Genomic DNA, 13,551 nt, shown 5'->3' with positions numbered 1-13,551 from the left:
TCAATTAAGAAATGAAGCTAGTGCCTTTAGAGGAAATGACAGAGTACAATCAGAATATACTGAATATATAATTTGATCTGTGGAACCAAGCAAGAGGAAAAATGTAGTTGGCAAATGTGTAGACAGGAAGAATGTGTCATCTCTCCAAGATGCACATGCCATAGTGCCTAATTAGACTGTTATATTGTTTAAGAACATTTATTGCATTTTAAAATTGAAGTTGATTTGTTTAAATTCATTAACCACTGTTCTATAATAGTGAATATTATTTCCTTCCTGCTCCCCTTGTCTCCATTTTCTCACCCCTGGGAACTTTTAGCATACTGATTCTGGGCCCACAGTCTATTAACACTAATTTTGAAATTGCAGCAATTTAAATTTTGTGTTCTAATTTAATTAAACATTTTGCTCTTGGTTTAAATATGTTTGTTTTTACTTTTAACGTATTTTAATGTGCCTAACAGAAGTAATTTCCATGGATGTTTTTCTGCATAAAAAACAAACAAAGCTCACTTGCTAAATAATAACAAATGTGAAGGAGTAAAATAGGAAGAGTTACATATTGCAGATTAGAGCCACAGTCCTGCAATGAATTCAGCATAGGTAGACTTCTCTGCATGTCTATAGTTCCATTGACCACAGAGCCTGTGTGACTCATTGCACAGTCGGGGCCTAAGGATGTCGAAAATTAGTTGGTACTGTGAGATCTAATGAAAGGCATCAACCTTTTATATAGAAATGAATGGGGGATGACACTGACTTTACTTAGTGCAGACTTCGACCCCAGTTATGTATATTTCTTCATGTTTTTCATGTTTTCTTCATGTTTCAGATTTTTAAGGCCAGAAAGAACAATTATGATGATCTAATCTAACCTTTTGCATAGCACAGGCCCTAGAATCCCACCTGCTACTTCCTGTGTCAAGTACATAATTTCTGGTTGAGCTAGAGTATGCATTTTAAATTGAGATTTCTACATCTGTTCGCAGCTCATCTTTGTCTGTTTTTCTTGCTGTACTAGCTACTCTTTTTCCTTGATATTCATGATACAATTTAGTTCTCCTAGTGTTTTGCATAAAATTTAATAATTCCTTTGTACAGCACATTAACTGCATTTATTGCAATTTCACAGAGATTAAAAAAAGCCATAATGGACCAAATGTATACCTGGTGTAACTCCACGGAACTCAATGGAGTTATCCCATTGGAGCTGGGATTGTCCTGAATGTTCTGTTGTGCAGCATATAATAAATAATATCTGACTTTGTGTGCTCTGGAGTAGCTTAATTGCATAGCTTAATTGCCATCAATAGCATGAGAATGAGCTGTTTATATATGCAGAACTTGCTGTGTCCCAGTTTTAATTAGGTAACAACTCGAGGGTTCTTCCTGTTTACAAGGTAATAACCATATCCTGAGCTAAATAAATGGAGACTATAAGGCAAGGTACAGCTTTTAGTTTCATAGGTTATTAAAATAAATATACTTTGATTAATATTTGAGACAAAGTTGACTATTCATAACATTTGAATGGGTTCTTGGCTGGAGTTCCAGCCCTGCAGGGTACACTTAAGTGAGAATCCCACTGACCTATATGGGAGTTTTGCCTCAAGAAGGTCTGCAGGACTGGGCCTTAAACAATTGCAGTGAACTACCATAAAATTGCAAGTCAGTACGCTCTGCAATATTCCTGTTCTGTGACTGGTTCTAACTTCAGTACAACACGTAGATCACGGTATTTGTCCACAGACCAAAAAAAAAAAAAAAATCACCGTCATGAATATTTTAATGTACTTCTTTTTTAATAATCTATAATTGTGCGGCGAGATGAATTCATTTCCCTGCATAATATAAACAGCCTATTTTTCCTCCATGTTATTGTCTAGCTAATGAAATAACTTCACGTAGAACTGCAAATGTGCAAGTGTTGCTACATAAAGATAACACAAGGGGGTGAGAGTTACTCTGACTGCAGCCTCTAATTTTTTCCTCCCCGTGGCTAGACTTAGGGGCACTATGGTATGCAAAAGATTTTTAACAAATCCCAGAACCAGGAAGACAATGCTCCTGGTTTCAATACAAGCTTGAAATTGGCAAGAAACAACAGACAATCTCATTCTTCTGGGGGACTGGCAAGGAAGGAGGTGTGGCCAAAGCTTCTGTGAGGTATGGTGAGCAAATCTTCTCAGCAACCTCAGCCAGCAGAGGTCATGTGGAGATGCAGACAAAGAAAAGCAGCCCTCAACAGGTGAAACCCCAAGGAAGGGTGTCTTCCCTCAAGGTGAATTCCCTTCTCCAGTGCAAGGGTCCAGGCAGGAGAGAGATAAATTACACACTTCCTTGCACCAGCACGGGGGCATCTGGCCCATTGTGTATTGTATACAAAGCCAAACAACTGGGCCAATTGCTGTAAACTAGCTAATTATCTACCAGCTGAGAGATGATAAACAATTGTCTCTCCTCTTCCCCCTCGCCATGTAGACTTTTTGGTCCTGTCTGAGTTAATGGCTATCTGCTTTTCTCTCCTGTTTTGCTGAATCAAGGTCCAAGTTCACACGCTGTTCCCCACTTGTTTGCAGGGCACATCTTCATTAGGTTTCTAAACGCTCTTTTTAATTAATGGGAACTTTGGGTGTACCAGGAATTCGGAATCAGACCTTCCATCCACAGAACCTTAATCAGACTAAATTCTTGGGATAACTGCCTAATTGTCACCAATGGAATTCACATGGGTCACAAGCTGAATCATGACAGTTTGGTCAGTTAAAGCTTTTTCCTTTCCTCAAATTTTCAGCTCTAGGTTTCCAGTCTCATAAGGAGTTATTACATTACTAAATTAAAATAATAAATCCTAGATTGTCCCAAGCAGTAAATGACGTCCTGTGACTATGGGAAATGACCAGACATTGTCATGCAATGCACCAATGAAAAGATAAAAGTAACCTGATTAGAAAATAGAACCACTTAAGAAAAGGAACAAGCCATCTCAACATGAGGATGGGATATTTCACCCCTAGCCTCTTCACTTTGCCATTCAGTTCATTCATTCTCCTAAAAGTAACTTTGGTGTCCCTTGGATTCCTTAGAGTCTTAGCTCCTGGAGCAGACACCTGACTTCACTGTTTCCCCTGACTATGTACATCAGCTGCCCAGCATGCTTAACCTTCATCATTTTGAAGGACCCACAGTCTGAACTCGGGTTACTCAACAAATGTGCTGCCAAGAGCAAAAGCACCACAAAGCCATTGTCTGACAAGACTTTAAAATTAAATGTGTCGTTTTCAGTTGCAAGCCCTTGGGAAACAGACACAGAAGCCCAACAGGGTTGACTTTGTGAAGATTTTAATAGATGGATTTTATCTGCTTTGAAGAAGGGGGAAGAAAATTTAGTGAGTTTCTGAACAGAACTGGCACGAAACGGTGTAATGGCCACGCTGTAGCAAGTCTCTGCTGAATCACCACCAGCACCTCCTGCAGTGATTCATTACAGAATGGGACAAAGATAGGGTTCCATCCTGCAAGGTGCTAAGTATTCGGACTCTGATCCTGCAAAAGACTTTAAGAGCAGGAATAGTCCCAATTAATTAAGCTTATCCCCAACTATGGAACAAGCTGTCCCCCTTAAAAGATATGGGTTGCTACCATCACATAGTTGCTGCCATCACATAGTTCATTCTGCTTGGGTGTTCTACCCCTTCTCCCATCTTGCATCTGTCCTGTCTATTTAGATTGTAAGTATTTTAGGGCAGGGACCATCTACTGCTCTGAGTTTATACAGTGCCTAGCACAATGGGGCCCCATTCTTGGCTGGCCCTTCAGCACTACTGTAATAATAATTCAGTGGGGCTACTCATGTGCTTAAAGTTAAAACCAGGCTCAAGCACTCTGCTGGTGTGAGGCTAGAGTGTTCAGCACCTTGCAGAATCGAGCCTGTAAAAAATGTGTGTGGAGACAATTCAATGTATTGCATAAATCAGTTAGAGACTTACCTACTGAAGTTGGGTTTTAGATCCAGCCCCTAGGGCGTAATAAGTCATTATTCACTTTCAAATGAAAATATACTATTTAGTTAGACAAAATGACAATCAGCCCCATAACTACTGTTGATGTAGGACCTACACAAAATCAATTATTTGGCCTCTTCTGCTCCCCTCATTGGCGCTAAAGCAACAGTTAATCGAGACTGACGATCCAGATGTACAAACAAAATAGTAACAGAAAAAAAGAGCCACTTTAATTTCAAGCTCCACTAGAAACATGAAGGGAAAATGAATGTTTAACAAATGAGAAAGGGTGATTCTGATGGAGGTATAAGGTTTTGTTTAAGCTTTTAGGAGAAAGTTAAGAACACTGAGAAATGGAAACAATATAAAACAATTTTAAAATGGCACAATCAGAAATACACTTGAAAATATTTTTTAATTTAGTTACAATTGTTTAAAATTATGTCCACATTTGAAACACAGCTGAATTCATTAACTGCTAACAAATGGGAGGAAATTTCCTTTCACTATCATATTGTCTATGCAAAATTATATGAACTCTTTTTTAAAAAAATAAAAATATAATGGAGTGAAAATTAAAGACTGTTGATCAGCTTTTGCAAATTTCTGTAACTTCTCTTTAAATCTTTGGAAAAGGTCTTTAGAGGATGCAGGATGATTGTTTAGAAACATGCTTTCATAAAGCCATCATTTTTACATTTTTCTGACACATCACAGTATTGTTGCTTTGGCTATGACATGTTGCCAAGCACTGAATGCAGCTGCACTATGGCAGGTTGTTTTGATTTTGCCCGACATAACAAAGAGGTGTCAACTTCTGAAGGCTTATAAAAAAACCAAACCTTCTTTAACAAGTCAGTTTCTAGGAGTAAGTACGCACAGCAAATGGTGGATGGGGGGAACCTGTGGAAGCTGCAAGTTGAGAGCTTCAGTCAGTTCCAGCATACTGGCTCTCCAAGAGCAAAGCCACATTTGATAGAAAATTACAAAGATATTAAACACTTTCCTGAGATCAGATTATCAATAACTGCTGTACTTGTCACAGGGTTGTTATGGAATCAGGACTGAGAGGAGGTGACCAAGTAACCATGAAGGTGAAGGCAGGTGGTCTACGAGACAATGTCTCTATTGTGTTCCACACAATGAAAACAATTGGGAATGCCTGCTCTGGGCTCTTGCCTGCATATCTCCTGTTTAAAAACTCAGCTGTCAAAAAGTGTGTTTACTTTGTATCTATTTAGACAACTTTATGACCCTATTGTAGATAGCTGGGTGGGAACTGGCACAGCGTTGCTTCAAGGTCTAAAGGGGTCATAGTCGATCAAAACCAGAATCATTGCTACCATCAAGGAAAGAAGATGAATCATATCCACAATGGTGTGTAGACCACAGCATTGCTAGAACTAGTGCTTCACCTTAATGCTAATGTGTGTAGGTCTTTCTCTTTTAATCAGAATAATAGCAAACTGATTGGAACAAGATGTAAAGGCAGAAAGGAAGAATCTACTTACTATGGGAAAAGCTCAGTCAAAGAAGACTAAGGCAGAGAAAAGAAGAATGGCAAATGTGGTTGTAGAAGGTGCATCCATTCCTTGAACTAATTCCATATATTTACTAGTACTGCCTCTTCTGGATGAAAAATGTAGCCTGGAGTCCATTCATCTGATATACAGTTACCAGATAATTTTGCATATGGTTTGGATGGATGCTGTTAGTATAGAGGCAGGTTAAATTTATACCAGAGAAATGTTGTAAACTGCAGCCACATTAGTTTTGAAATTATATTTATAGATGCCAATTTATTTTCAATTGCATTGTCACGGATAAAAAAAGTTTCTAGTACGACTAAAAAGTAGTGCAATATATATATAGTAGGATAATATTATGGAAATGCACAGTTATCATGGAGTGATGTATACAGGACTGTAATATGTAAGTAACAAGTTGTAGGGGTGTGTGTGTGTGTTCTGAATAAGTGATTAAGAGAGAGAGAATTACAATGCAGCTGCAATATTGGTCTTTGCTCTAAGGCTGCTGTGATATACAGTCAGACTGCTGCACTATGGCTCCCCTGTGCACTGATTTTTATTATAACAATTACCCTCTCTTCTTTCCCCCCTCTCTTTCCCCCTGTCTCCACCGGTGAAGCAGAAAATGAAAATAAGGCAGTATTGTGTTGTAAGATTTGACTGGATGAAGTAATGACAGTAGAGTCACTGCACAGACTCAATGATTCTGCCTAGTTGTATGATTCTTGGGTTCGTTTTTGTTAGTTTATGCCTGGTAGCTATATTAACTAACTATAGTTAATAGTGCGCAGCCATTTTCATTCTAACCCCCTGTTTGCACATCTTGGTAACTTTTGGGATGAATTTTCCACACTCGATCTGTTTCTAAAGGTGTTTGTCTTCTGACTTCAGTCCCCAGAGGAAAAAGCTTTCCATAAAGTCATAGAGGCGGTAGCTGGTTCAACTTTACAGCAGTGGTCCTAATATTGATTACCATAGCTCTGTCTCCAGGCCACTGACTGGCTGTTCCAGAGTTCACAAATTTTTAGCCCAGTCCTAAACTCATCTCAATACCATTTAGATCAACTGAATTGACTCTCACATGACACAACAACTTTGTTTTTCCTAGTTACTCTTTCAGTACTGCACTGTCACAGCTGTCCCAGATTTGAGTTCTGACTAGTTTTAAGGGTCTGAAATAACCATTGTGTGCAGGCACTAACAACAGTGCTAAGGTGGCATTATATCAGCTTCTTCTTTATAAATCCCAGTCTTCGGGGAGTATGTCATTTTCTGAAGAGGTTTACTGTTGAGTACAGTAATGATGGATAGGCCATCCTGCTGGCTCATTGTAAGGCTCCAAGACAATGAGAGCAGTGGCAATTACTGAATATTTCACACAAATGTAAAATCTTTCAGTGTTTAATCCTCCATCATGGGCAGGGGATTTATATTTGTAAGTCTTGATAGCAGTCAGGGGAATTTAACATATAACTTGCTTATGCACCACTAGGAAAATGTATCTTGATTTACCCCAAAGTTTCCTTTCTGCTAGCAAGAGTCATAAAGGTACCCTTTAATAATACTTAACTTTAATAACCCTTTAACAGTTTAATAATAATAATAACTAGGGGTGTTGATTAATTGCAGTTAACTCACAATTAATCACAGTTTTAATCGCACTGTTTACCAATAGAATACCAATTGAAATTTATTAAATATTTTGGATGTTTTTCTACATTTTCATATATATTGTATTCTGTGTTGTAACTGAAATCAAAGTGTATATTTTTATTACAAATATTTGCACTGTAAATATGATAAACAAAAGAAATAGTATTTTTCAATTCACCTCATATAAGTACTACAGGGTAATCTCTGTCATGAAAGTGCAATTTACAAATGAAAAGAAACAAGTTTGTTTACATTTACAGGAGATAATGCTGCCCTCTTCTTGTTTACAATGTTACCTGAAAGTGAGAACAGCATTTGCATGGCACTTTTGTAGCTGACATTGCAAGGTATTTACGTGCCAGATATCTAAAGGTTTGTATGCCCTTTCATGCTTTGGCCACTATTCCAGAGGACATGCTTCTATATAGATAACTCTCGTTAGAAAAGTAATGTGTTAATTAAATTTGTGACTGAACTCCTTGGGGGAGAATTGTATGTCCCCTGCTCTGTTTTACCTGCATTCTGCCATATATTTCATGTTATAGCAGTCTCAGATGATGACCCAGCACATGTTGTTCATTTTAAAAACACTTTTCACTGCAGATTTGACAAAACGCAAAGAAGGTACCAATGTGAGATTTCTAAAGATAGCTACAGCACTAGACCCAAAGTTTAGGAATCTGAAGTGCCTTCCAAAATCTGAGAGGGACAAGGTGTGGAGCATGCTTTCACAAGTCTTAAAAGAGCAACACTACAGAACCCAAACCACAAAAAAAGAAAATCAACCTTAGGCTGGTGGCATTTGACTCAGATAATGAAAATGAACATGCATTGGTCCGCCCTGCTTTGGATTGTTATCAATCAGAACCTGTCATCAGCATGGACGCATGTCCCCTGGAATGGTGGTTGAAGCAGGATGGGACATATGAATCTTTAGCGCATCTGGTACGTAAATATCTTGCGACGTCAGTTACAACATTGCCATGCAAACACCTGTTCTCACTTTCAGGAGACATTGTAAACAAACAGTGAGCAGCATTATCTCCTGGAAATATAAACAAACTTGTTTGTCTGAGCAATTGGCTGAACAAGAAGTGGGACTGAGTGGACTTGCAGGGTCTAAAATTTTACATTGTTTTATTTTTGAATGCAGTTTTTTTTACATAATTCTACATTTGTAAGTTCAACTTTCATGATAAAGAGATTGCACTACAGTATTTGTATTAGGGGAATTGAAAAATACTATTTCTTTTGTTTTTTACTGTGCAAATACTTGTAATCAAAAATAAATATAAAGTGAGCACTGTACACTTTGTATTCTATGTTGTAATTGAAATCAATATTTGAAAATGTAGAAAACATCCAAAATATTTAAATAAATGGTATTCTATTATTGTTTAACAGTGTGATTAATTGTGTGATTAATCACGATTAATTTATTTAATCACTTGACAGACCTAAAAATAATAATAATAATTAATAATGTAATTGCACATATATATAGCACCTATTAGCAGAAGTTCTCTAGAAGTATAGAAGATTTGCAGAGACTCCATGATAGGGCATTACATTTCTTTACTTCCTCCATGACATCTCATTTTCACACCAATTCTCAACAGAAGGCCCCCTGCACCTGATGTTCAGCATAATAACACTCTCCATAAAAGCCCATTAAGTGTCTATCATAAGTGAAGTTACTGCCTCTGTAATGACCAGAGAAATATGTATTGAATTCAGTGTATTGGCTTGGGAAATCTGTTTTGTCCACAATGAATGGCTGTCTGTCACAGCCATGTCTGTTCAGAGTGAAGTGCATTATATAAATATAACTATACAGACAGAATATTTGTCAATCAGCAAAAAAGGCTATACACCCACTATCCAGGGCACATATACTTTGTAAGCATTGGTTTCCAATAGATAAATGTAATCAAGGTTTATATGTTCACAGAAGCCAACAGGATGGGATTGTTTCACTCGAAAGATCAGAAGAAAATTGTAACTAATGTTGTGGAAAATTACTTTGATATTGCTTTCTCAGTACAGCATCACAATTAGGTAGCAATGTGAAGCACAGGAAAAGAATAAATGAATAGTAACAAATCAACACAAACAGCTACTGTCAGGCGTACTTTGCTCAGTGAAAGTAATGTAAGCATTACTTAAAGTTTTATGACTGTAGTTTTATACTGGTTTAAATAGTACATCAAGGTTTTGCCATCATGCTTGCTTGGACTAAAACAATAAAGAACAATTTCTGGAAGAGACAGATAAAACTAAAGTACCAAAGTATTTTTATTAATCTTGTTTCAGAAGTTACACTATTCCAAATTAAAGATGACTGAACATATTAGCAGTGAGAAATGTCTGCTTGGTCAATGCAAAATTCTACTGTGCTTCTTTTTTTGGGTGAAAAATGTTCTTTATTGAATTTCACAAAGCACTGCAGATGAGATTGTAAATGTATTCAGCTACATAGTAACTACATGAGAAATACAAAAGCAAAGACCAATAAATAAACTTTGTCATATAGAATCTGTTGGCCTAAATAGTATAATGACACATACATTTATTCAGTTCTATAGAGGGACCAATTATGTAAGCAAATTACAGCAATATCCTGTCTCTAAAAGAAACTAATATTTTTAGGAGCTATTCTGAGTGAGGGAGGGAAAACATCATTTTAAGCACACCTGGTGTTTCTCTCTTACAGACTTACAGATTTCCATAGAACATAGTGTACAATAAGGAAACATGGCTATTCCTCTTTTTAATTAAATGAACGGTGTCTTTTCTGTGTTCTACCAAGTGCCTATTGTGCTTTAGGGACAATTGGCCTGATTTTCAGTGGAGCTGAACATGTGAAGCTCCTGAGTTCAGTGGCAGCTGAAGGTGCCCTGCACTTCTGAAAATCAGACCATGTAACTATTTTATAAGTACCTCTTCTCTCTGTCTAACTTCCATTAATGTAAATGGGAATTCGGTGTGTGAATCAAGCAAGATATTAGACATCTTTGGCAGTAACAGATAGTCCCCCTTAGAATAGTCATTTTACAACCATACACAGGACTCTGTCCATGAAAATCTAATAAGTTATTGAGATAGTTTCATCTCTGAGGATGCTTGTGTTCAAACCTTGATTGGTATCTCAAGTGTAAATGGGTTGGGCCTCATCCTGTTCTTTATGTCTACCTCAAAAATAATTTCATAGTTGGTCACAATCAACAGTCAGTGCTTGAGAGGCTCATGTTTGGAAGAGCAATGGTCCAATAGGTCAGGACTAAGAGTCAATGGTAGAGAAGCATGGGAAAGCTTACCAAGGGCTAGTTGAAGCCAGTGCTGTAAAGTTCTTGACTTTCATAAGTAGAACGCGAACCAACCATTTTTTTTAAATTATGAAATTCTAATGTCCAACAGGTAGTAAACAATGGCAGAGTTATCCAGTTACTGTGGAATTAATTTTCATGCACCTACCTATTCTTTCTAAATTTTTCAGGCTTAACATGTGCTGTGTTTATTTAAGGAAAAGTTCATTACAAATGTGAATACTTTTCACAGGGGATTTTGTTATTGTCCTAGTACAGAATGAAGGCAGAGCCTTGCTACTTAACAACCCTATTTTGCAGACATGATCTAAGTCTTAAAGAACTGTCTGATGAACATTCCCCTTGGGTTTGAGAGTATGCTACTGTGATGTGTCAGTTCCCTGGCCACAAACCCTCGCCATTGAGCCATCCCCTCCACATCTCCAGAGCTTAATCCCATGGAGGTCCTTCCACAGGGAAAAGGAGGAACATTGCCATGTGGAGATGCTGTCCCTCTGCTATATCTGCTGAGGTTTTGGCTCATCCTCCATTTGCAGAGATGACATGACCCAGAATTAGAGTTTGTTACACAGACTTCTTTTTGAATTCATATAATAATAGGAAATAACTATAGCATATCTGGTTTTCTCCTATATTACTAACAACAGTGGGTCATCTACTTTCAGTGTAAAAAACAAAACATATTATTTGGTGAAGAATACGAGCCCTTGATTAACTACTTTGTGTCTAGGTATTGCAGGTGTCTGCAAAAACTGTGGGCCAGTTCCTACATTCTGTGTACTCCCAACTAATCCAATGAGCTGGGCTATTACAGGGAGCACATGATGTCATAATCTGTTTCAAATGTTTCTTCTTATTGCCCTGTTCTCTTTCAAATGTGTACACGCAGTTTCCATTGACTTCAAATGGATTTATAGACACACATCTTAGAGCAGAATTTAGCCCATTATGTCAGTTCAATATATAAGTTGTTTTGCATTTAAATATACAAAATTATATTTTTAAAAAAAACAAGTGAAGTGACTGGCAAATCCTCCACTTTCAGTCAATTTCACAGTTTTGATTAATTATTTCCACAGTTTTGGCTGAGTGGCTGCTTTCAAAATTAGAGTGCAATTGGTCTAAATAACAAATATATTAATGTTTAAGTATGTTTGATGATACAGAGACAAGCACTTAATAAATCTGGATACAGAGGGTAGCATTTAATGTAATGACAATTCCAGGGCTCTGTGTGTCAGAGTGCAGCTCCTTTAACACAATAGCAGTATTTTGCCTTTAAAATACACAAAATATTACAAACTGCACATTAATTGTGACAAGCAAACAGAAATAATATTTAATCAAATGACAATATCCAGTATAAAAGAACACAATGGACCAAACTCTGCCCTCTGTTACACCAGAGTAAATCTAGAGTAACTCCATTGGCATCCCTCTGCACTCTAGGATTTTATACTGCACTCATTACTGTATGCTCACCGCTGAGATATCATATGTAACTGAGGGCTTGTCTAAATGGCTCTGCAGTGCAGGTTACAGGGGTGCGAGCTGCAGCACATAGTAAAGTATTGCTCTCTAACTTCCCCATGTAGACCCTGCTAGTGCTAACTAAAACTTACCTACTTCACGTTAACATACTGTAGTTCCAACTGGTGGCCTTTTTAGTTCACACTAACAGGGTTTACAATGGGGCAGTTACAGAGAAACACTTTAGTGAATGCTGCAGCTCACACACCCATAGTCTGCCCTATGGGGCAATGTAGACAAGCCCTTAGTCAACATGAATCCCATGCTTATATCTGTGCATACCTGTCAACTGTCCCTCATTGTGAAGGACATCACTCATTTTAGTCCCAAAGTTACCTACTTTCCACACAGATATGGACTCCTCAAAGTTTCATTGTTGAAAATTATTACATCAGAAATAACTAATCATGAGTTATTCACACTGAAGTACTGAATCGCACAACATTTTAAGTTTCTTGAGTGACTAATTTTCTTGTGTCCCTCATTTTGGGTCTGTCTCTCACAATGCACCCCACTGGGCAATGGCAGGTTGGGAAGCATGTATCTTTATGGGTGAAGTGAGTGGAGTTATTCTGGATTTACCCCAGTCTAACTGAGAGCAGAATTTGCCTCAACTCAAGCTGACATCCTTGACAAAGCAAAGATTCTCACATAACCTGGCATTCTTTATTGAGTCTGATTTTTAAGCATGATTTATTTTGAGCAAATATTTAGTCCCACGGTTGGCCTTATAAAAATGAAGTATTAGTCCTAAAGAACATTTATGCTCACATCACTTTTGTAACGTATGTAAAGAGTGTCAAAGATACAGGACAAAATTACTGGATAAAAATTGGAATGCTAACCTGGTGTCTGCTGATGAACTATGTCTTCTGGATCCTGCAGATGAATGAAGACGACAAGCCCCGCTGCTCCAAACAGCAAGATGAAGGAGAACATACACGTCAGCCTCATAATTATTGTTCTCAAACCAATCCACTTTTGACCCAGGAAAATGAACTGCATGCAATCTCCAAGACACACTCTTCACTCATAGTCTCATCTTCTCAGCTGCCATTCCATTATAATACCATCTACAAGAGGTAAAAAAATAACACACCTACATATTTTTCCATACCCTTTTGTAAAGACAGGTTGATTTTTTTTTTCAGATCTAATAGTTGATCTACATATCACCCCAGTGAATGTAATTGCACGTATCTGGTCAATTTCTGCCCCATTAGTTTGTTTTTAATAAGGGATGTATCACTCCGTGTTTTCCACTTGTTTAGAGGAAAATGTGGAATATTAAAAAAAAGTATAATTTGGGGGAAATGATCACACAGTGGAATGTACTTGCACAGAAACCCCCTTTTAACAGGCTGTTTGCTCCAACTGAAGCATGTGTCACTTTTTATTTTTCACTTGTTAAACAAGATGAAAACATAAAGGGCGACAATGTGGGGGAAAATGATCATATGAGCTGCATCTTGCATAGCACAAACATGGAGAGAATGACAGAAACAGTTT

At 37.6% G+C, this 13,551-nt stretch overlaps 1 protein-coding gene across 3 annotated transcripts in view; it reads right to left on the bottom strand.

Moving 5' to 3' along the window:
- CHST8 (carbohydrate sulfotransferase 8) overlaps positions 1–13,551 on the bottom strand; it is a 262,922-nt gene that overhangs the window by 189,889 nt on the left and 59,482 nt on the right. The window contains exon 3 of one of the 3 annotated variants that reach the window (XM_074968745.1): positions 12,888–13,115. The exons of 1 other annotated variant lie outside the window; for it this stretch is intronic. In XM_074968745.1, coding sequence (XP_074824846.1) covers positions 12,888–13,047 — 160 coding nt within the window. In that variant the 5' untranslated portion in view covers positions 13,048–13,115. Of the gene's footprint in view, positions 1–12,887; positions 13,116–13,551 lie in introns of those variants that run through there. One more of the 3 variants, XM_074968750.1, reaches the window with a different exon arrangement.

Source organism: Natator depressus, chromosome 12 (assembly GCF_965152275.1).
Source record: "Natator depressus isolate rNatDep1 chromosome 12, rNatDep2.hap1, whole genome shotgun sequence".
NCBI classification, from domain to species: Eukaryota; Metazoa; Chordata; order Testudines; family Cheloniidae; genus Natator; species Natator depressus.
The sequence above is the reverse complement of the archived record's forward strand: the minus strand, read 5'-3'. Positions and strand labels throughout refer to the sequence as shown.